The sequence below is a fragment of the Acomys minous genome (assembly GCF_964271855.1).
Source record: "Acomys minous genome assembly, chromosome: 3".
Lineage (NCBI taxonomy): Eukaryota > Metazoa > Chordata > Mammalia > Rodentia > Muridae > Acomys > Acomys minous.
The window spans coordinates 3,757,942-3,781,744 of NC_140485.1; the positions used below are offsets into that span (position 1 = coordinate 3,757,942).

The 23,803-nt window shown below is 44.9% G+C and overlaps 1 protein-coding gene across 2 annotated transcripts in view; it reads right to left on the reverse strand.

Moving 5' to 3' along the window:
• Nucleotides 1-23,803, reverse strand: part of CFAP61 (cilia and flagella associated protein 61) — a 265,410-nt gene that overhangs the window by 106,057 nt on the left and 135,550 nt on the right. For both annotated transcript variants that reach the window (XM_084774689.1, XM_084774688.1), the window contains one exon: nucleotides 10,688-10,815. In XM_084774689.1, coding sequence (XP_084630815.1) covers nucleotides 10,688-10,815 — 128 coding nt within the window. The remainder of the gene's footprint in view (nucleotides 1-10,687; nucleotides 10,816-23,803) is intronic.

Genomic DNA, 23,803 nt, shown 5'->3' on the forward strand with positions numbered 1-23,803 from the left:
ACAGGTTCCAGGAGACACTAAAGGTGCTGGGCAAGAGAGCACAGCTTTGACTTCTGACACAAAGAACAAACCACAAACTGTATTTGTCAACGCATCTTTATTTTAATCCTAGTAAAAATCTCTTGTTATGCTGTAGAGGTAGACAGGTGGGAGTCTATTTTTAGCCGCAAGAGCAGCACAAAAATCCTCTGCAGAACCCTGGCTTTTCCCTCACCCCTGTTTATGCTTGCCTGCTCTGGAAAGGGCAACACTAAGAATACTGATGAGAAGTGAGTAGTCAGCTGAGGTAACTAAGGAGCATGAGGTTGATGGTCCAGGCTCACCTGCTCACCTGCAAATGGCTCTCCCCTGCCTCTGTCTGCCTAAGGGTCAGCGCCCTATGTGGGAGCTGAAGGAAGGTGCCGGGAGAACAGTGCAGGACAGGGGTGGGCAAATGATTCTGGAGCATCCTCACTCCACAGAGGGACCATTTTCAGCTCCTTCCCCCCCACCCCCTCTCTCTCTCCAAGAGCTCTGACAGGATGGGGGCAGAGCTCTGCCACACAGCTCCTGACCGGCTGACTGACAAGCGTGTTTAGCAGGGGAAGCTTTCTTCCCTCCCTTCATAAGCACTGTGCTGTCTGTCACACAGTTCCCAGGGCTATTCACACACCACACCCTAGTTCTTTGTTTTCAGCTCATTTTGAAGGAACACAATCCAGGTGATATTATTATTTTAAAATTATCCAATAATGGAAGATGAGAATGAAGTGGGCTGTGCACAGGACACAGTTCCTAGGTGCCTGGTCTGCACTTCTGTGGGATCATGATACATCTTATGCCTAGCACCCTTAACTCCAAAGAAGCATCAACCTATGAAAATGGCGGTAAGATAATCCCTGCCTTTAAAAAAGGCATAATCTCGACTAAAAAGGATTGTACTCTTGGAGGTATTCTAGGAGAGTGTAACCTGGTATTCAAAGACAGGAAATGCCTCTCCTGAAGGGAGTAGGAATGATAACTTCAGCAAATGAAGATACTTTATTTAAATCTAATTACATTTACGTGTCGGGATTGGCTTACGTTCTGTTACCAGGAGGTGTCTCAGACCATTCTTTTCTGATGGTTCAATGTCTCGTCATTCTGCTGCAGGGGAGGGGTGGGGGATGGGCAGCCGAGCCACCATGCTAAGCTGGCAGCTCCTCCCATCCCCAGCCACCAGACTGGCCTCAGTTTGGGTCCCTGGTGATCTCCTTGTGGTTCCAACACCACAACAGGGCAAGATGAGACCTGCCCCTCATTTCTGTCTCAAGTGTCTGCCTGCTCCTGGCCTCCGGGGAAGGTGATATGAACATGCCACCATCCTCCTTTAGGCTTGGTGTGAACAAAGCAAACAGGGGGCAGGCACCCTTTGGTTCCTGTGACGGAGACCCACACGACAGGACACTACAATCAACCTGCCACGGGGGTTGGTTCTGAGATCAGCAAGCAAGCACTGACTATTATTAGTAACCTAATTAGTGACAGGCCACACTGAAGGTTTCAGATGTCCTCAGGCAAACATAAAGATAAAGAATGTAATTAGGCCAATGGCCCTAGGCTGGTTGCTGCCAGGGCCCACAGCTGGGCCAGATACTGAGTGGAACCGGTGTGACCTGGTAACAGGGTTATGGTCACTTGGAGTCGGAGCTGTGAAACTTCCTGGTTCTAAGCTATTCTTTACGTCTGTTTGCTTATCCAGGTGGGGAATCAATGTCCAGACTGTGGCGTCAGAAGCCATCTTAGGCTGGCTCGTCAAGGGATTTATTTGTCTTGGAATTGACTTAGGAAGGCTTTGAAATTAATAGAGAAACAGGAATTGTATGACAGGAAAAAATGTAAGACTCAGGAGCACAGAGACAGCCATAGTAGAACACCCAAAAGAGAGTGAAAAGACCATTCTTGTGAATAATTGTGGGAGAAAATACATTGAATTGGGTTTCTATGGGCCAGAGCCTAAGGCTGGCTACGGCCAATGAGCTTACAGGTGACACTCAGAGGTGAAGAAGAACAGGAAAACATGACAAGTTTTAAAGACCCAGACCCAGCCTCCGCAACCTTTGCTAGCATAGCATTTCCATATTCCTTTGTGAAAAGGATTTTAGAAAACCTAACATATTCAAAGTATCACATCTGAGGAGTTCAGCTGGGCTACGGTAGGTGCACAAGAGGAGCAATAAAAGTCTATTTACCAAGCAAATAGAAAATGCAAATAAGGCAGCATAATGCCACTATTCTGATGATTCATAAAGTAGACTTCCAATCACAGTTATTCAAGAGAGATCACGAGGGCCACTATAGAACAGGCCTGTGCACAAGGAACCGTGGTTTCAGAACATGAATGTTAAATCACTATAACTAGGCACAAACACAGCTTCATTAGCTAAAATAGGAATCACTGCAATCCATACATTTTTGACAATGGAAAAATAATGTATTTTTAAAATTTTAAAAAAATTTTATGTAGTGTGAAAATCTATGATTTAGGATTTGAGGAATTCCTCAAGCATTTCCTGCAGCCCACTGGCTGTATAAACATTTTCCCTGCAGAAAGTTGTCAAGATGTTTGAAGAAGTGACGGTTGCTGGAAGGTCGGGTGTATAAATAAGGTGGATGAGGCAAGACTTTGTAGCCCAACTCATCCACCTTCTGAAGTGCTGGCTGTGCCACCTGTGATTGGGAATTGTGGAGAAAAATGGAGCCAGTCTGTTGACCGACGCTGGCTGCAGGGGATGCAGTTTCAGTGCGTCTCATTGATTCGCTGAGCACACTTCTTGGATGTAATGGTTTCCATGGAGTCAGAACGCTGCACTGGGTCACAGGGCGGTAGAAACCAAATAGTGACCGACACTACCGTGTGCTGCAGATTTGGCTTTGAGAAGGGCTTTGAAGCTAAGATGAGACAGTTGTCATATATGACGCAGTTCCTGTCGCAAGTCACAACCCAACTGAAAAAAAAAATGGCTCAGTGCTGGTCTACAGACCAAGACAGGATGACTTCAAAAATGGCAGTTTGAAAAAAATTGCAGCCAGCTCATGAGTCATTCCCTTATGGAGCGCTCCCACTCCGCAACTGGCTGCCAATGCCAGGTGTTGCACAACCTGCACTCAGCTCTCTGGAGTTCCTCAGGTAAGAGAACTGGCTTCAATAACTGCTCTGGATTGGCCCAAGTCAACTTCCAATGGCGGCCACCATGCGCCTCACCTTCCTCTGCACCACTCCCGAAACCACGGCCCTGCCCGCTCACTACTTCTTGGGCCAAATCCATCATTGATGTGAGTTGTCTCTGCAGCTTTAAGACCCATTTTGAACTCCAGTAAGAAAGCAGTTCAAATTTGCTTTCAATTAGTTTAGCATTATTTTCATAGTATAAAATAAATATGAAATAATCAGAAGGTAGTAAGTTATTAGCAAAAGAAAAGCTCATGAGAGTGACATATAATATAACCACATTTACATAAGAACTCATTCCAAAATGCAATGACAAAATTCAATAGTGTAAAATCTGTAGCCACTTTTGAGCCAGCCTAATATTAACAAAGGGAACAATTCAAGAAGACACGACACAGATACAAAAATTCTCAATACTTGAGAGCCAAGTTAAAAAACATATTAGGAAGACCATACATCACCACTAAGTTAGTTTCATTCCAGAGATACAAGTACAGTTCAGCACACACAACTCAACAGACGTACGACAACACAAACTATGCTTAATGTCATAAACCACATGATCACCATCAATAGACACATAAAAGACCTTTGACCAAGTTAACATTCCCCCATGATAAAAGCCCGAGACAAACTAGGAATAGAAGGCATATATATATCAACAGAATAAAGGCCGTATATAACAAACTTATAGCCAGCTCTGAGCTGAATGAAAGAATGAAAGCCTTTCATCTAAATTCAGAAACGCAAAACACTTTTCCACTTTTATCCAATACAGTGCTTCAAGTCTTATCTAGAGCAAGATGTGAAATAGAAATAAAAGCAATAGAAATAAGGGAAGAAGCCAAATCATCCCAATCTGAAGACAGTATAATCTGTTCTTAAAAGACGCTAAGGACCACATAAGGAAACTCTTAAATCTAAGAAATATTCTAGCAAATTAGCAGAACACAAAATCAATATATAAAAACCAGTAGTTTTCCTATATTCCACTAGTGAACCTGCCAAGAAAGAAATAAGGGTAAAAATAGCTATCCACAGTATCTTAAAAAAAAAAAATCCCAGGAAGTTAAAGTCCTCTGCAATAAAAACTTTATTTTCTATTTATTATGTGTGGGGGGTGGGTGTGGCGGGGGAGGCGTAGAGATGTATGCGCTCAGAAGGCCAGAGGAAACCTTCAGCGTCTTCTACCATTCCCCACGGTGCTCCCTTGAGACAATCTCACTGACCTGGGGCTGGGCTGATGGCCCCAAACCCCAGGGATCCTTCCGTCTCTGGCTCCTCCCAGCTTCCCACCACTGACAACACAGGCACATAGGACCACACTTGGATTTTTACATGGACTCTGGGGTTTTGAAATCAGGCCTTCATGCTTATGTAGCAAGTACTGTTACCCACTGAGCCATCGCCCCTGCTGCACAACACAAAGTTTAAAACACCAAAGAAGGAAATCCAATACACTGAAGACAGAGAGGCCATCATGCTCATGGGTTGGCAGAATAAATATTTATGAAATTACTGAAAGTGGTCTACAGATTCAACACACTCCGCATCAAAATTCTAACTTTCTTTACAGAACTAGATAAATAATCCTAAAATTCCTAGGGAGAACAAAAGATCTTGAGTAGTCAAAGAACCCAAAGTAGAAAGGTCAGAGTGCGGACTGCCACACCTGGCCTCTTTATACAGCAGAGCTACGGGGCCCCAAACAGCACGAGATGGACAGAAACAGACACACACAGCAACAAAACCGAGGACGCGGAGGAATGCGCCCACGCTGCTAGAGCAACCCAATTTTTAACAAGGAGCTAAAATATATGTTGGAGAAAACACGGCTTCTACAACAAATGGTGCTGGAAATACCAGACATCTATGTAAAGAAGAATGAAATTAAATCTGCATCTCCCACCTGCACTAAAATGTAATTTAAAGCAGAATAAACACCTTAATGTAACACTCAAATTTCTGAAATTCCTAGAAGAAAAAACAGAGAAACGCTTCATGATGTAGGTGTAGGCAAAGCCCTTTTCAAAAGGACTCCAGTAGCTAAGGAAATTATCCTAAGAGTTGACAAATGGGATTCCATGGCATTAAAAAGTTCCACAGGCAAAGGAAACAGCCTTCAGAACGTGGGGAAAATCTTTACCAGTAACATCTCTGACAAGAGATTAACACATGTAATCCAAAAACAACTAGAATAATTCAATAAATAAATGGGTAAAGGAAAAGAACATACAGTTCGCGAAAGAAAAATACAAACGTCCAATAAGCATCTGAAAAAGTGTTCAGTATCCTTAGCCGTTAGGGGAATGCAAACTAAATCACACTGAGCTTACTATGATCGAGAGTAGAAATGCCAACAGGTGTTGGGGAGAGTGTGAGAAGAGAGAAGCCCGACTCACCTCACATGGGAATGCAATTTGGCAAGGCCACTGTGGAAACTAGCATGGAGGTTCCTCAAAAACCTAAAAGCAGAACTACCATATGCTTGGTCCACACCGCACCTGGGGATGCATGGCCAGAGGACAGCACGCCACAGAGACACCTGTGCATCCTTGTTCACCTGCAATATGGAACCAGCTAGATGCTTAGCCACAGAGGAGTGGATGAAGGACTGCACCGTATGGGCACAATGGAGCTTTACTCGGTCTTACAGAGGAGTGAAAGTATATCACTTTCAAGATATAAAGATGGAGCTGAGAGCCAAACTCAGAAAGACAAATGTATGTTCTCTTTGTATGTAGAATATATACGAACATATTTATAAACACATTCATGCATATATACATGAAATGAATGCAGGGGAGTTATGGGGGGGAGAGAAAGGACTTGAGGGGAGGAGTAGGGGAATAAAGAGAGGTAACAGAAGAGAAGAAAAGTAAAACATCTCTTTTCGTTAATGTGAAATCTAGGGTTAACTACACATATATGTGCACATGCATGTGAAACGAAAGCAGAAAGGGACTATTTGGAGAGAGAAAGGGAACCAAAGAGAAGGCCATGATTGACGTGAGAGGGCAGTGTGGGTGGGGCAGATGTGAAAATAGTAGACTGATACAAACATAGGAAAATGTCATGATGGAAGCCATTATTTTGTACCTTAACTAAAACACTAGTAAAAAAATAAATAGCACCCCCCCCTTCACTGGAATGAGAGTCATGCTGTGTATTCCAGGTCTGAAGTCACTATGGAACCCTGGCTAGCCTGGAACTCTGGGCAATCCTCCTGCCTCAGCCTGAGTGCAGTGATTACAGACTGAGCCATTGTCTTTTAGTCTAACTTTCTTTGTAAAGCGACGCCTTTTGCTCCCTCAGAAGGGCTCCCAGGCTTCACTGAGATGCTCTGCTTCTGAAATTAGTGTTGACCTGATAACTGACAAGTGACTTTTAATCTGAGAACAAGGAATTCATTCCAGCCTTGCCTAGGGCTTCAGAACCCGTGACACTCCATCAGCACAGATGAGAGTGGCGTGGCTCTCGGGCCACATGCTGCAGCACTGACTGGCAGTACAGGGAGGCTAACTGCCAAGGATGTTCCTTCTCCAGTTCTCCACGACTGAAGTTCTAAAGATCTTACTAAGAGCAGTGTGCACGCCTGTAATCCCAGCACTCGGGAGGCAGAGGCAGGTGGATCGCTGTGAGTTCAAGGCCAGCCTGGTCTACAAAGTGAGTCCAGGACAGCCAAGGCTACACAGAGAAACCCTGTCTCGGAAAACCAAACCAAACCAAACAAAACAAAACAAAAGGAGCAGGGCTGACAAAAATGTAACTGAAACACCCAAATGTCCCAAACCAAGAGCTTTCTGTCCCACAAAGCCAAGCAGTGACGGGTCTACTATCCCATCACAACTGCAGCTAAGAACAGCGCAGGGCCATCATCTGGACGTCCTGAGCACTGGGAGGTGCATCCACTGTTCCCAGCAATATGCCTTCAAGTTTGTTTTCTCCCCCAATCAACCTTACACACCACAGTCAATCTCTTATTCTAAAAAGCTGACATTTTCTTTCTTTATGTTCCCCGTCCCATCTCTCCTTTCCTAGATCATGTGCTGACTCACACAGGCCTGGGCCATGGCAGAGCAGAAGGTGGGCAAAGAGGCTACAGCACCTGCGCAGACAAGGCCACCACTTGCCCTTCCTTGGCTGTCTTTCCAGCTGCTTCCCCACAGTGCCCTTGGGACTCAGATGCACCTGCACCTGTCTTTACCCTGCATGACCTTGCACTTCCTGGAAGCTGCAAAAAGAGCTGAGAGCAGGGCTTCCAGCTCCTCCACCCAGGGCTGGAAGAGACACTAGAGCAGGTCCAGATGGAAGACCAAGGACTAGGATGCCGGTGTGTGCCTCCAGGGAAGCCCTGCCATGCCCATCACTTGGTATTGGCGACTCTAGAGGCCATGGCATAGCAAAGATGCAGGGCTGACTCAAGGCCAAACAGCCAAAGACATGTGGATGTGTCCCCATGGACACATGGAAGGACTGCAGCTAAGGGTCAGCTAGAACTTTAAAATCACCACCATCACCACCACTACCATCATCACCACCATCATCACCTCCACCATCATCACCACCACCATCACCTCCACCACCATCACCTCCACCACCATCACCTCCACCATCATCACCTCCACCATCATCACCACCACCACCATCATCACCACCACCATCATCACCACCACCATCATCACCTCCACCATCATCACCTCCACCATCATCACCACCACCATCATCACCACCACCATCATCACCACCACCATCATCACCTCCACCATCATCACCACCACCATCACCTCCACCATCATCACCACCACCATCATCACCACCACCATCATCACCACCACCATCATCACCACCACCATCATCACCTCCACCATCATCACCACCACCATCACCTCCACCATCATCACCTCCACCATCATCACCTCCACCATCATCACCACCACCATCATCACCACCACCATCACCTCCACCATCATCACCTCCACCATCATCACCACCACCATCATCACCACCACCATCACCTCCACCATCATCACCACCACTACCACCACCACCACCCACCATCATCATCATCAATACCATCACTACCACCACCACCACCACCATCACCTCCACCACCACCACCACCATCATCACCTCCACCATCACCACCACCACCATCATCATCACCACCACCACACCATCATCACCACCACACCATCATCATCACCACCACCATCACCTCCCCCATCATCACCACCATCACCTCCACCACCACCACCACCATCATCTTGGAACCAGTGTGTTATCACATGCCTATAATCCCAGAAAATTAAAAGATGGATGACAGAGAATCGTAAGTTTGAGGTCGTGCTGGGAAACACAATGAGAATATACCCATTACATTCTTTTTTCAAACCTAACTCCCTAATCCCTTGCACTCCCTTACGGCCTGGACCATGCTGGGTGCTGACTTAAAGCAAACCACTTTAGCTAACTCACAGTACCTGGAGCTTGGCAAGGATGCTAGGACAAGGGAGAAGAGAGTATGCGCCGACTGCTGTGAAGGGGAGACCGTGTGCTTGCCATTACTTACATGGAAAAAAACGTAAGGGCAACGAGCATCTGTCATGTGGGAAGATGACAGGACCGCCAGGTCTGGAGGAAGGGACTGCTGTGCTGGGCTTGGTGTGGACTTCCCAGTGTAGCTCGGGTTAAGTCCATCCAACAAGGCAGCTCCAGAGCCCAGGCAAGGCAATGCTCCCACCTGAGATCTTGCTCCTAAAATGTGGATTTGATCCTCATGGGTAGGTAGCGCTTGGTGAAGGCCGAATTGTGTATATATTTAGTTCAAGTGGCAACTAAACCATTAAAGTGAAATATGCAGTAAGTTACTATGGTGATTGCTAATTTAAAATAATTAGAGAAAATAATGAGAGAACGATTTCCTCTCTCCAGGATTAGAGGTCTGTAAGCGGATACCAGTGCCCTTCTAGAGAACATGATCTCCGTAATGAAGACCGAGAGCTGCGAGGGCTTTAAAAGGGCTCTCTGATTGAGGGATTTAATCAACCCAGTACGTACACCAGAACGTATACTTGTTTTTATTGAATCTAAGTCAATTCCATAGAAGGAAAATTACATGTGTATATCTTAATGTAATCACTTTAAGCAGAACATTGTAAGTATTACAGCCAAATTAAGATTTAAGACCTGTTGATAATCATTTCTTGATTTCCACAATTTCAAAATTCTACCCCACTAATTCATCACGCAGATATGGGTGGGGCATAAGGCTTGCTGCTCAGAGTCTTAGGAGCAGGGAGCCAGCAGGAGGGTTAAAGACTCCAACTACAGCGCAGCACCGCAGGGAAGTGAATGTCCACTGTGTCCCCTGACTCACACCTGCCATGAATGCTGCTAAGACTGACCACAGGGCCAAGGCACATGAGCTCTGCCGTGAACTTCAGTCACAGCACAGAATGCACGTCTGATTATGTGCGGTTATATTCTGGAGAGCCGGGCATGTTGGCAAGAGACTTAAACAACAGACTGGCTCTTTTCTTTTTCTGGCTAATGTGCCATCAGACCAGTAAGTTATGCAGTGGGGTTGGCTTGACTTCCTATTAGGCAGGCATGAGCACTTGTCTGGGGGTCCTTGCTAACTTCCTGGGAGCCCCACTCCTCCCTGGGGCTGCTGACTGTTGGCTTCCAGAGGAATCACAAGGATCTGGATTGTCTTGCCTCCCTCTGGCTTTTGAGTTCCCACATACACGTAGAATAAATAAACATAATACGAATTTGCTAGGTGTGGTGGCACACGCCTATAACATTAGCCCTTGGGAGGCAGCAGCAGGCAGATCTATGTGAGTCTGAGACCACCACGCTCTAGCCAAGGCTAGACAAACTACGAGAGCATGGTGTCCAGTTACACTGCAGAATCTCAGCTTCACACACACCCCCACCCCCTTTGGAGTTCCTGATTCTGTCTGCCTGGTGTGGGTTTTAGAAATCTAAAATCCTTACCAAATGCTTGATGCCATTCTTAGTACCTCCCCAAGGAAGTAAGCCCATGCAGAACAGGACACGCAGAGGCTTTGGAAGGGGGCTGAGGGCACCAATTTTACACATTTTACACCATACAATCTTGGCTGAGTTACTCAAGTTTGCAACTGAGGCACAAAGTAGTTCCAAATAACACATGAAAGTGGGTGTAGCTGTGGTCCAATGAGTACTACTGACAAATAATTTATCCTACCCCTCTCACTTCTGAAATGTTCCAGTGATTCATAAATCCACATAGCTGTGCAGTGGGTTGGCAAACAAAATCTGTTTTTTTAAGTGGGGTGAGAGTCCCCCATGTTTGAATAATTACTAAGCCTTACTAAACCAATCCTTTGCAGGTAATCAAACCCAATAAGGGTTGTGCAATTAAAGATAAATAAATATAATGTACAAGAAAAGAGTTCTTATTTCTAGAAGATAGACAGATAAATGACTAAATAGGATAAAAGAACTCACCAAAACACCAATGTCTCTAGGAACGAAATTCCAACACTGGACGCACCGACCACAACAATTCTGGCATTGACAGTGACTTTCGGTTCTAATGTCAGTTTTCTGTTCGTGTGGTTCAAGGCAAAACCCACCTGCAAGAAAACAAAGAGAAAGAAAAACCCAAGGAAAATGGAACTGTGTCAGAGCTTCAGACGAATGATTACAAGGCCTTACTAAACTAATTCTTTGCAGGAAATCAACCCAATAATGGCCATGCAATGGCCACAGAAGTGTGCATTCAAAGGTGTTTTTAGAAATGAACTGTGGTGCTGGAGGAATGGCTCAGTGGCCATCAGTGCTTGCTGCTCTTTCATAGGGCTGAGGGTCAGTTTCCGGCATCCACATCCGGCAGCTCACCGTGGCCTCCTAACTCCAGTTCCAGGGAACCAGTAGCCGTCTGGCCTCCAGGGAAACCTGCGTGCATGTGGCACATGTAAACTCCCACAGGCACACACATCCACATAAACTAAATATTTAAAAATTTAACAATATAGTAACTTGCCTAGGCTCTGTCACAAAAAAATGCTCGATTTTGATGTTTTGTTTTATTGATAAATAGTTCATTAAGAACCACAGTCCTCAAGCCGGGCGTGGTGGTGCACGCCTTTAATCCCAGCACTCAGGAGGCAGAGGCAGGCGGATCGCTGTGAGTTCAAGGCCAGCCTGGTCTACAAAGCGAGTCCAGGACAGCCAAGGCTACACAGAGAAACCCTGTCTCAAAAAAAAAAAAAAAAAAAAAAAAAAAAAGAACCATAGTCCTCAGTGCTAGAGATGGCAATGTAAATAATCCCTCAACAGCTATTCCCTGAAAACATCTTTTTTAAAAAATTTAAAATTATGTTTCTTTTTAACATATACATTTATATTATTACACATGGATAAAATAAACTACATGTAGCAAGAAGAACAACGAGACAATCAGGAATTATATAAGTGTTACAGTCATAGTGATTTGGCTATTTGCATTTGGAAAACTTGAAGTTAATAGAGATGAGATATGATAGATGTTGATTTTCATTCAGAATTTTAGACTCAACAAGATAGGACAGATGTCTACTTCATGTTTGCCAAATACGGATAGCCAAATCACTATGAATGTAACATTTATAATCTTCCTTATTGTTTTGTGGTACTTCCTGCTGTATGTAGTTTTTTATGTGTAATAATATAAATGTATATGTTAAAAAAGAAACATAATAATAAAAAAATGAAAAAAGAAAAAAAGACAGCTATTCCCTGGGAACTATAGTACCCTGTCTTTTCTTATGTCCAAAAATTTGAATGAAATTAAATTACATTACTTGAAGGCAAGGACTTCACTTATTCACTTGTGTATCTTTCACATCATTTAACAGTCAGCACTTTGTAGTCAGCAGGTCCTTGATAGTTTGTTGAAATGACAAATATTTGCTCAATGACAAAAATACGTTATACCCTAAGGGCTGTTCAGTCTTTCCGGAGCTGAGGTTTCAGGGAGAGCTCTCAGAAGTAAAAACCATAACTGCGGTCCCTTTAAAATCCACATCTGCAAATATGACCCTGAAAAGCTGCTGGCTGGTTTACTCTGAAGAGGCTAGGCAAGAACAAAGGCTTTACCAAGAGGGAGTGGGGGTCTGGGAGGTGGAAGTCTAATTCTTGAAGAAAAATAGAGAGCATACTGAAAATCATTGGTTCTATTTTTAATTCAATACACACTTTTATTTGGTGATATTTGATACTATGTGTCTAATGTAGAGGAATTTTAATCCAGCAACATGGCTGCTCTGGAAAAGGGTCACACCCAAAGACCTACTAGGTTTATGTGACCTACTGAATGCAGGCGTGCTCTGGGTTACAGTAGGACCTGGCTGGAAGACAGGCAGGCCCTGAGCACACCCCTCTAACGCAAACAGTGATAGTAAGGTTAGTTTATAGAAGGAAGCAGCCATGTTTGAAAGTGATGTCTAAGTGAGAGGCAGACAAACTGACGAATCAGAGAAAGTTTTGACGGAATGAGTCAGAGATAGGATACACCCAAGTCTTACGAGAATAGGATGAGAAAGAGAGGCCACTTAAGAGCAGCAGAGGTGGGGGGGGGCTAGTTTTTTACTGAGAGGTTCTTACTGGGACAGTTTTATAGAGGCAGGCTGGAAAGACTAGACACAGGTAAAGACAGAACAAGTCAGAGGATGAGAAGGATCCAGAAGATCAAAACATATTGCCAGACTTAGTTTGAGGCCAGGATGAGCAACTCAGTCAGAAGGTGAGAGAAGCCAATTTGAGTCAGTCAGCTTGGAGAGGAGTGGTGGCCAGAACAGCTGAGTTGACCCAGGCAGAGAGGGTTCAGAAAGAGCTAGAAAGGCCTGGGAACAGCTCTCATCTCATCCCTTCATCTGCGGTAATAAAAACATTTACAGTCTAGAAAATTAGAATTATCACTGACTTTTAAGAAACGTTTGAGGCCAGAGTCAGTGGAATGACCACATCAACATTAAATGAGCAATAACCCGTCCTTTGGGTCAGAAGCTCATATCCTGACAGGCGAAATCCACTTTTCACTTTCTCAAAATCCTGAGCTCCTAGGAGTTGGGAGTCTGGAAGGCTGACGAGGATCACTTTAAACTGGGTTACTATTCACCATTCCATGCCTTGGGTGCCATGACCTTAGGCTTTGTCATTTCCCAGCTAACACCGAGATGAGGCTAGCCCCCTACACACACACAAGCACGCACACACAAGCACGCACATGCGCGCACACACACACACACACACACACACACACACACACACACTGCCCTGTGCAGTGCTAGTCAGCCTAGGAATGTGGAGGTAGAAAAAAAAAAAAAAAAATATATATATATATATATATACTTCAGGAGATTATAAACAAAGTCGGAAGCACCTGAAATTTGCACAGTTAATATTACTAGTGCTTCTCTGCATGTTTCGTGCCCCACTCCCACCTTTAAAGTAATACCGTGGGTTTTGGAAAAGACTAGGCCCACACCCATCTTAAGAAAGGGTCAAGTGGACAAATCTCATAGTCTTACCCCAGCGTCTACAGCTGGCCCAGCATAAACACATAGCCTGACGTGCCTGAGGCATGACGTGGAGGCCAGAAGCCTTCCTGCTTCCTACCTAGCCCTGGGTGCAGACGGGAAGCCTAAATGGCAAAGCCATCCTAAAGAACACCATCCTGGGGTGGAACTCCAAGAGAACCACAGAGAGCTAGAGCAGACATTATTGTCAGCTGCTTCCTGAAGCCCATGTTACCTTTGGATTCCTCAATGATATAACCAATGAACATCAGCACACATTACCCCCATCCTTCTTCATAACGAACCATTCCAAAATACGCTGGCTTAGAAGTGTCACTTACTCTCACTCATGAAACTCTGAGTTAGCGCTGGGCAGGGGCGCACGCCTTTAATCCCAGCACTCAGAAGGCAGAGGCAGGCGGATCTCTGCAAGTTCGAAGCCAGCCTGGTCTACAGAGAGACAGCCAGAGGTACAGAGAAACTCTTTGTCTCAAAAAACAAAAAACCAAAATAACAAAAAACAAACAACCCAAACAAAACCAAAAAAAACACCTCTGGGTTAGCAAGACGTGTGCTGATCTAGCTTGGACTCGGCTGCAGCTCTCTCCGTCACACAGATTCCTGGTTACCCTTACCTGTATGTCTGCCTACATATACATATATGTGTATTTATGTATATATGCATATATAATATGTTTACCATATATATCTATCATATACATGATAGATAGATAAATGATAGGCAGATAGCTAGAAAGACATAATCTCCTTTCACTGGTAAGTCACATGATCCTAACTTCTCCTTACTCAATGATTAGCCTAGCACATTAAACATGTAATCTGGGCTGGCCTAATCAGAGTGAAGCCCGGAGCTGTGTGACTTCACAAGATGCAGATGTGAAACACAAAATGGCTACCTTATTGGCTGTCCCACTCCCCCACCTCCCCACCCTCCAACTTCTGATGAGAGACAACTGGGCTCTACAGTAGCAACAGGAGAAGTCTGAGAAGGGCGGGGGATGCTTTCAGTTTCCAGCCCAAGCAAACCATATGCTGGAGCCCAACTCTCAGCTGGGTCAAGTCACTCCCCTCCAGGGGAAGAGAATTACATCAGACCGCAAAGGGCACAGCCCAGGGAGGCTTAGGAAGGTGGCATTTCCTCGGTCGGTCGTTTAGGCTGTTTTGCTTCTTGCATATGCAACTGAAAACTTCCTAGGTTGATACACTTTCTATTAGAAAACACAACTCTTCAAACAAACATCAGTCACGCAAGACATCAAGTTCTCGCTGGTTTGTGTGGTGCTCCACGGTTCCACGCGCACTGGCCTACCGTGCACTCGGCTTCATTTCCGAGGCTAACAGGCTACAGGCTCACTTAGCCGGTCTTGAGTTTGGTGGGTCAGAGGAGGGAAGGTAGGAGGATGTTACGATGGCATCTCGCCGCAGGGCTAATCAACAGACTTAAAATGCAAGCATCTTAACAGAGGTCAAAAGCCGAGCTTCCTTCCATTAGCAGGTAGGCTCAGATATCGCCTCCACCGTGGGAAGTGTAAACTAGCTCTGAGCCGTGGCCAGTAATGAAATTCCCCAGTAAAGAATTAGACACCATGCATGGACGGACTCCAGTATCACAGACACAAAGGCAGCCAGGAGCGGCAGAATGGCTTTTGTTTCACTGCACAATAGCGTTAGCACCAACAGCTGCCAGGCCTCAGAAATCACCTTTCTAACTGCTAAATATGCAGACTGGCTTTGGGGTGTCAAAAGTTAGTGATCAGTACCAGGTAGGGGTGGTGTCTCAGGAGAATGAGCATGTATCACAGTGATGCTCCTGTAAATCCAATTCTGTCTTCAGGTTTTTATTAAAAACACACCCGCTGTCAGATAAGATGAACGCTCCTGAAGTAAGTGGGAGCCATCTTTTAAAAAATTAGTAGTTGCAGTTATAAATGCCTCATGATTTTTCTCTACCCAGCATAGAAGCCTCCCTCAGTGACAAGTGACAAGCAGGTGAATGCTGCTGCTTCTGCTTTTGAAGGGCTTGTTTTCCTTATAAGCAAGAAATAGGGTGTTGCTTAGAATCTTTATTATTATTATTTTTTTAATGTTTCTTTGAACTGTTGTTTTTGCATGGGAAAGAAAGCAGGTATGGTCAGGTGCGGTGGTGTGTCTGTTAGTCAGAACACAGGAGGCTAAGGCAAAGGGTCAGTCTGGGCAGTACAGGGTAAGACCCTTTCTCAAAAGAACCAAACGAAGCAGATAGGGAAGGCCCTCTGAGCCAGGCCAGCTCCTGATCGTTTCTTCACCCTGAGCATCTACCCTTCATCCCCTGAAAAAAAAGGGGGGGAAAGCCTCACGAGTGGGAGGTCCTATGTGGGGCCTGGCTATCTTAACAATAAACCTCAAGCAAAAGTTTGATCTATTAATATTGGTTTTACTTATTATTTTAGTTTGTAGTACAGTCTCATGTAGCCCAGACTGGATTCAAATTCACTATGTAGACAGACAAGGGTGATCTTGAGCTTTTGGTTCTTCTGCCTTCACTTCCCAAGTGTTGGGGTTACAGGTGTGTGCCGGCACAGACATTTTTATATAGTGCTCAAGATAATTCAAGTCTCTGTGCATGTTAGGCAAGTGCCCTAACTCAGGTACATCCCAACCCCTTGTCTTACGTTTCAAACATGGACATTATACATGCCTTATTTAATATATCATGTGTTGTTATACATTTTATATATGCCTTATCTAATATATATTAAACACATTTAATACATATATATTAAATATAGACAGACAGACAGACTGTTAGGTGGATGATAGGTTTTTTTCAAGACAGGGTTTCTCTGTGTAGTCTTGGCTACTCTAGAAGCCACTCTGCTGGTCCAGGGCAAAACACTTCAATAATAAGCAGAGGGCCTGTGAGTTCGTTATGTCCATAACACGCTGACGGATGGACGGGAAGTCAGATTCTTCTCTCTGCATCATGTCATAATATTTCTGATTCTATTTTTCTAATGCTCCTGAGTTAGAATCTTAACAGAGGGATGGTTCCCACCGGCATGACTGCGTACTCTAGCAGGAGGGACTAACCAAAGGTCATGATGTATACACCGACCTTCTAAAGGTAGATGGTCTTTTAAATCAACACTGACTTTAAAACATCAGCCTTAAATTCCATCCCTGAAGTAGGAATACAAGTGATAACATGGGAGATAATGTGGCAGTCAAGATATTCCTGAGCTGAACTCTGAGGCTGGGGAAGGGCAGGGAAACACAGTCCAGGTAAGGCAGGAGCTGAGAAGTGCCGAGTTAAGAAATGGGGAAGGGATTCGTCATTTCCTATGAATGTCTGCACATCGAAGATTGCCTGTGCGTGTAATCAATCACCTGGAAGAAGTTTTGCTCGATTTTTTAGGTAGTTGCTTTTTATTACATGGTGTATGTGTGTGTGGGGGGTGTATGTTGGGAGGGGCAGGAGTAAAATTGCAACCTCAGATTTGCAAGGTTTACAGAACATGCACATCCTCATGTGCACCTGTCTGTGTTGTGGAAGCCTTGCGTCATCTAATTTAAAGGTGACTGGTTAATAAGAACACTGAAGCTTGGGACCTGGCAGGAGAGAGGGAGGTGGAGCTTTGCGGTTTCGAGGTCAGAGGTCTGGGAGGAAGAAGAATGTGTAGGAGAAGAGGAAATGGAAGATTCCAGAGAAGATAAAAAACCCAAGTACGTGGGACCTCGGACAGGAGGGAGATAAAATGATAGTGGGACAGTAGGCTAGCGATCATGTTCGCCTCTGTGCTTAATTTTGAGTAAATCATGGTCTTGATGTGTGGTTATTTGGAGAAATTATTAATGAATAAATAAGGTTTGCTAAATTTATGAGTAAATATTAATATTCATCAACACAGAGAACGTTGTAGCACACATGGCCCTGGTTGAGGTCCTTAGTTTGTGCAGGTGTAAAATAGAAATAAATTACAGCCAGCTCTGCCTCCTCATTAAAGGAAGTCTACAGCACTGGCACTTCCCAGGCAAAGATGTTATGCAAGGTGAAATTGCACATCTTCTCTCCACTGCATATGGAAGGCAAATCTCTGGAAACACACTCCTCAAGGGCAGGACAATAAGCTCAGTTTTCAGCTCACGCCCATAGGTATGCAGCTTTCTGTTACAGAAAGCTTCCGGGGGCATCAAAGAGCCCTCGGTCTACACACGGAGCGGAGGACGTGGAGTCCAGCCCATTAGGAGGAGACTTTCTGAGACCCTTAGTCAGCCTGCTTTTGCTTTATACATGTAATTCCCTCCCCACCCCCAGGTGCTTCCCAATTCTGTTTCCTCTTTGAGAAATCCTCTGTTTTCACAAATTAAATAAAACAAACGATGACAGATTGACAGTGCTGCAAATGTCAGTGTAAGTTTTAAAGTTCAAAGTTCACAAGTGGGACCTCTTTAGCGCAAAGGATTACAGTCTTCACCAGATAAAGGAAAGGTGGTGTGGTGTGACTACTTATACCCAGGCCAGCGAAGTGCCTTCCACAGAAACGATACACAGCTTCACAAATCATTCCTGTAAACTTTTAAAACTCCAAAGGCAGATATGAATGCCAGCACCTTTGTCTGGCAAAGCATAGGACATCTGTGTAGGCGATTTGACGGCGAGCCTTACCTGTTGACCTGTTCTCTTAGTTTTCCTCTGGTTGGGGAGGTGAGGCTCCAAACACCCCTGAAGACGGAGACTTCAGAAGAAGAGTGCAAACTGCTCTGTTACTATCCTTTGAGGGCAGGCGACTCTCAGGCTTCCTGACTGACACCGCAAGAGCATACATGAAGCTGTATGCACATACATATGTAACATGTGGGACGAGAAGGGACCTCAGCCATTGCAGGGTACGCTCGCCGTCACTTCTCCATCTCCTTGTTGAATGCCTGACTAAGACTACGTAGGCGAGGAAGGGCTTACCCCGACTCAGGGTACCATGGCAGGGAGGGCGTGGCATCGCAAAGCGCTCACGGGAGCTTGAGGTTGTACTGTAGAGAAAGCCTGGGCTAGGACTTGGCCAAGCTGGAGGCCATGAAGCTCATGCGGCACACACCCTCTAGCTGGGTCCCACAACCTCCCACAACAACTCTCCCAGCTGGGGCCAAGTGTGCAAACCCATGACATTGTGCAAGAATATTTCACATTTAATCCATAACACTCATTAAATATTCATGAAGTGGCCCTGGCACTCGCTTTGCCTCTGTAAAACATTAGTGGCATTGCCCACGGCAATTTCTCACTTAAAGAGCTAGCGTACCTCCAATTCCTTTACAGTCCTGACCTTAATTCCAGCAGCAAGTGGGAACTCAATGGAGTCCTGCGATGGCCTCTTCCGGCTGAAGAAGGCAGGCGCCTGTCCTTGTTACCTTTCTACTACAAACCAGAAAATGCACAGACCTAACTCCAAACAGCCAAGAGAGGACGGAAGGCAATTTATCATTTGCACAGAGTGGAAATCTGAAAAAACGCAGCCCAGGGTTCTACGGAGGCAGAGCCACAAACCCAAGAAGAGAGAGAGATGTGGGTTTGGATCTGCACAGCTTCTCTCTTACTGCATGACTTCCATCTATAAATATGGTCCACGTGGCTTCTGGACATCCAGATACTATGTTTCCATCCCACGCTCTCTTTAAGCAGCTGTCCCAGAGTTCCAATTCCAACAACTTCTCAGGAGCCATACGTAAGAAAACATGCTCCTATAGTTCAGTTCACCATGCCCTTGTACGTGACAGCCACAGTATCGCTAAGGCCAGGGAAGGGGTGGGTAAGGAGGGCAGGTGCGGCTGGGCAGCTGCAGGCTGTACCAACCCCCTTAGCTTCTGCAATGAGCTGCGCTCAGCTTGCATTTGCTCCTGTCTACTCCATCTGCCCCAGCCTTCTTGTACTCTTATTTCCTACTCGCCCATTATCATGATTTTTCAGATTTGACTTGAACCATTCTCTAAGGCTTCCTTGTTATTCTATTTATTTCTTTGGTTTTTCAAGATAGGGTTTCTCTGTATAACAGCCCTGGCTGCCCTAGACTTCCTCTGTAGACCAGGCTGGCCTTGAACTCACAGAGAGACCCATCTGCCTCTGCCTCCTGAGTGCTGGGATTAAAGGCGTGCGCCACCACTCCTGGCGCTCTCTCTCTCTCTATATATATATATACATATATATTTTTTTAAATATTGTTTTTTGGTGTACAAAGTAAGGGCCTGGTGACATGTTACTGTGTGTCACTGCTCATGTTCCTGCTCCCGTCACCCTTTCTTTCCCTTCCCGCTCATTTCCACCCCCCTCACTGAGTCTCCCTGAATTCCATGTCATATATATGCATATATAAATATATATAAACCCAGGTTCCTTGTATGAGAACACGTGATATTTATCTTCCTTTTTGCCCCTCATTGTCCTCTCTTGTGCTGCTTTCCCTTTGGACCCCTTCCTCCCCCCAGACTCTTCTCTATGCTCACTTCCTACCTATGCATACATCCCATGCATATCTAGATTCCACACGGACAACACGTGATAGCTGAGTCTGTTTTGTGTTGTTTAATATGAAGATCTCCAGTTCCATTCTTTTTCCTACAAATGACATAATTTAATTCTTCTTTGCACCTGAGTTAAGCTCTGTTGCATTTACAGACCACATTTTCTTTATCCGTTCCATCTGCGGATGGGCATCTAGGCTGGCTCCGTGTTTTGACTGTTGTGAATAGTGTACAGTAAACACGGGTGTGTAAGTATCCCCATGGTATGCTGACATACATTTCTTTGGATATATGCCCAGGATTGCCGGATCATATGGTTACTCTATTTTCAGATGTTTGAGGAGCCTTCGTATTGATTTCCAGTCTGCAATCTACTAGCAGTGGCGAAGGGTCCTCCTTTCTCTGCACCCTCATTAGCATTTGTTGTCTTTTGTTTTCTTGATGACAGCCATTCTCACTGGGATGAGGAAGTTTCAAAGATGCCTGATTTTGCATCTTCCTGATGGTGCAGGCTGTTGAACTTTTTTTTTTTTAAACCACATTTTTATTGGCCATTTCTGTTTCTTCTTTAAAAAACTGCTTGCTCTATTCATTTGCTCATTTATTGATTGGATGATTTGTGGCCATTTTATACGAGAAAACCTTGGTCTGTAAGTTGAATGGAGTGCCTGTGGAGGGTTCGTCAGATCTCATTTACATATTTTTTCAGGTTAGCATTCCTGAGATCAGCTCCGCAGTCCTCACCTTGACAATTACAGTGGAACAGTCAGCCATGTGACAGGGTAGTCTTTATTTGCTCAGGGTGATTTCTCGGCTACCACTTCACAAGAGCAGTGTGCTATGTGCACAGCACTTTGAGCTTAGCCGTTTCTGAGAAATGTCTTCAAAAGGACTGTAGCATAATCTGGCATTGACATAAACAATTATTAATGTGTTTCCATAAAGGCCAGAAACTGAGCAGCACGGTACATATTTGCTATCAATGAAGCAAATATTGCTTATCGGAGGGATGGTGGCCATTCCATATTTTCTTGCAGTACAACTATTGAGTGCGGCTTTAGCAGCAAAATAAAAGAGGATTCTCAAAAGTACACAAAGCCACGTCCTATTTTGTTACTGAAACTCATGTAAAATATTCTCTTGATTGCCCCACAAATAATGTGCTGGTAGAAAATATAAACACCCTCCCTTCTAGGAAGAGATGAGAGGAATTCCAAGGCAATAGCTTGCATGACTGGTACACGTGATGCTCTGGACGGTGACTCAGACACTGTGCCATGGTTTAATTGACCACATTTTTTTCCGAATGATACATGAAATAAAGTTGTACCTTGTAAATGACGATGTTTTGGGCTTGATATGATTAAGAGGTTAATTCCCTTGTTTTAAATTAAATAGCACCGTGAGCAAGTAACTCATATAAAAACATGACAGGTATGGTACAATACACAAGCCCTGGCAAAGGAGACATGCTGTTGGCTTTTAGGCACTGCTCCCAACCACTAAGCCTCAACGTACAGGGCATTAGTAAGCACAACAAGCACAACAGGAGACTCCTGAGCAGGTAGCTCCAGGTCCCCTCTCCTGCCACCAGCAGTGTCAAGGGCATAGCAATGTCCTTTGAGTGGCCACACCACTTGTGTAGAATCCTGTCTGGAGAGAATTTGACACTAGGAACTTGCTCTTACTATCACGGATGCCAACCACAAAGTAGAAAAATGACTTCTCTGGAGCAAGCCTTCTGAGAAAGGCAGCAATGAGGTAAATCCATGGCAGGGAAATGCATTACAAAACCAAGTATTGGATTTGCATCATTGTAAAAGGACAACCTATGGCATTATTGCTATATTTCATATGTATCTCATTTTAATTTATTTTTTAATAAAACACAGTAATTAAAACATTCTAACTTCCTCTTCCTTGCACGTGTGTGTGTGTGCACCTACCGCAGCACGTAAGTGGAGCCTGAGGACAGTTTGTACTCAGTTACACCATGTGGGCTCTAGGGGCTGAGCTCAGGCCCATGCGCATGTGTCTCCCTGCTGAGCCATCTCGCCTGCTCCTAGGTACATCTCTTGAAAAAGAAAAGCTTGCTGACTTTGTATGTGGCTATGCAATCATTCTCAAATCTATATGCCTATGGAATAGCTAGTCATATTAGTATATCAAATGATAATGTAGCCTCTGAAGTTAGAAACTATTTAAAAAATGATTGAAGCCATTCTTCATATTAAATTAGCTTGTTCCAAAACGATGCTATTTGCATATGGTATCTAGGCAGTTTCTCTCCTCTGCAGACCTTCTCTCCAGCCCCATCCTCTGACACAGAAACTCCAACACCAGCTGAGTGACCTCCAGCTCAGTTCAGTTCTGACACTCTCTTCTTGGGGTCAGCTCCCCGGGCCTGCTCCCAGGTGCACGTTAGTCGCCTGTGCTTCTGACCAACTGTGTGAGATTCCCATGACCTTCCCTCGGTGGCTGAGAACTTACCAGGTCATGAGTTTATCATAAAAGGGTAGAACTCAGACCTGGCCAGTCACACGGAGCAGGACAAGGGTCATGAGGTTTCCCTGTGCCCTCCAGATGTGCTGCACTCCCAGCATCTCTGTATGGAGATGCTCCAAAACCCTTAGCTTTGGGTTTCTATGGCTGCCTCATTGGATAGGTGTGGCTGATTAAACTATTGGATGATGGTAGCTGACGTCACCCTCCAGCTCTTCTTTCTTGGGAGGGCGTTGGCATTGGGCTTGAAATGAGTCCTTTCAAAGTTACTCCCCTTATAGGGGGAGAGGCAAATCTTGTCGTCTTAATGGGAGTTAGCTATCATCTCTTGGCTGTTTTTTTCAGAAGGTTGGAACTTTTAAACAAACAACCTAGAGCTCAGTCTGATAATTTGGACGTTTAACGTAAGTGATTCCATTTGGGGGTTTGCTTTTGTCATTGCTAGCAACAAAGTCATTCTAATGTAGGCTGCTTCTGTGGCCATGCAGAGAATCTCTTCAAAGATCTTGTCATCAAATTGTTAGCACAAGCTTAACCCACCAGCTCACTACAGCATCTGCATATAGCTAGCACAGGCCTAAGAGCTGAGGTGTGAATTAGGCACTGTTTTTGGCTTAAGAGGTAAGGACACAGGCAAACAAACAAGATGCAGTATATGTGGGAGGGCTAGTGTAACCAGGAAGCTACTGCTGTGTGTGTGTGGTGAACACATTGAAAATGCACAGGATTAAAGGAACAAGCCTTCTGTTAGCTCCCGGGACTGTGGGTCCGTGGAGTAGGCAGGACTGTGCTCTGGGATGCAGGTCTAGACTCAGCTGGGAAGCCCTGGAATCAGCTGGCCCAAGATGGCAGGAAAAGTCAGGGGAGGATTCCCAGAGAAAGCGACAGCTGAGCTGGATTTGCAAAAATCAACAGAGTATTTCCAGGCAGACAAAGGAGAGGAGTGACCGGGTAAGAGACAAGCCAGAGCAAGGCTGAACACGGCATGCTGGTCAGTCAGTCTCCTTGAGCAGGTTTGCAGAGGTGGTCTCGGGAGGCAGAGGCAGAG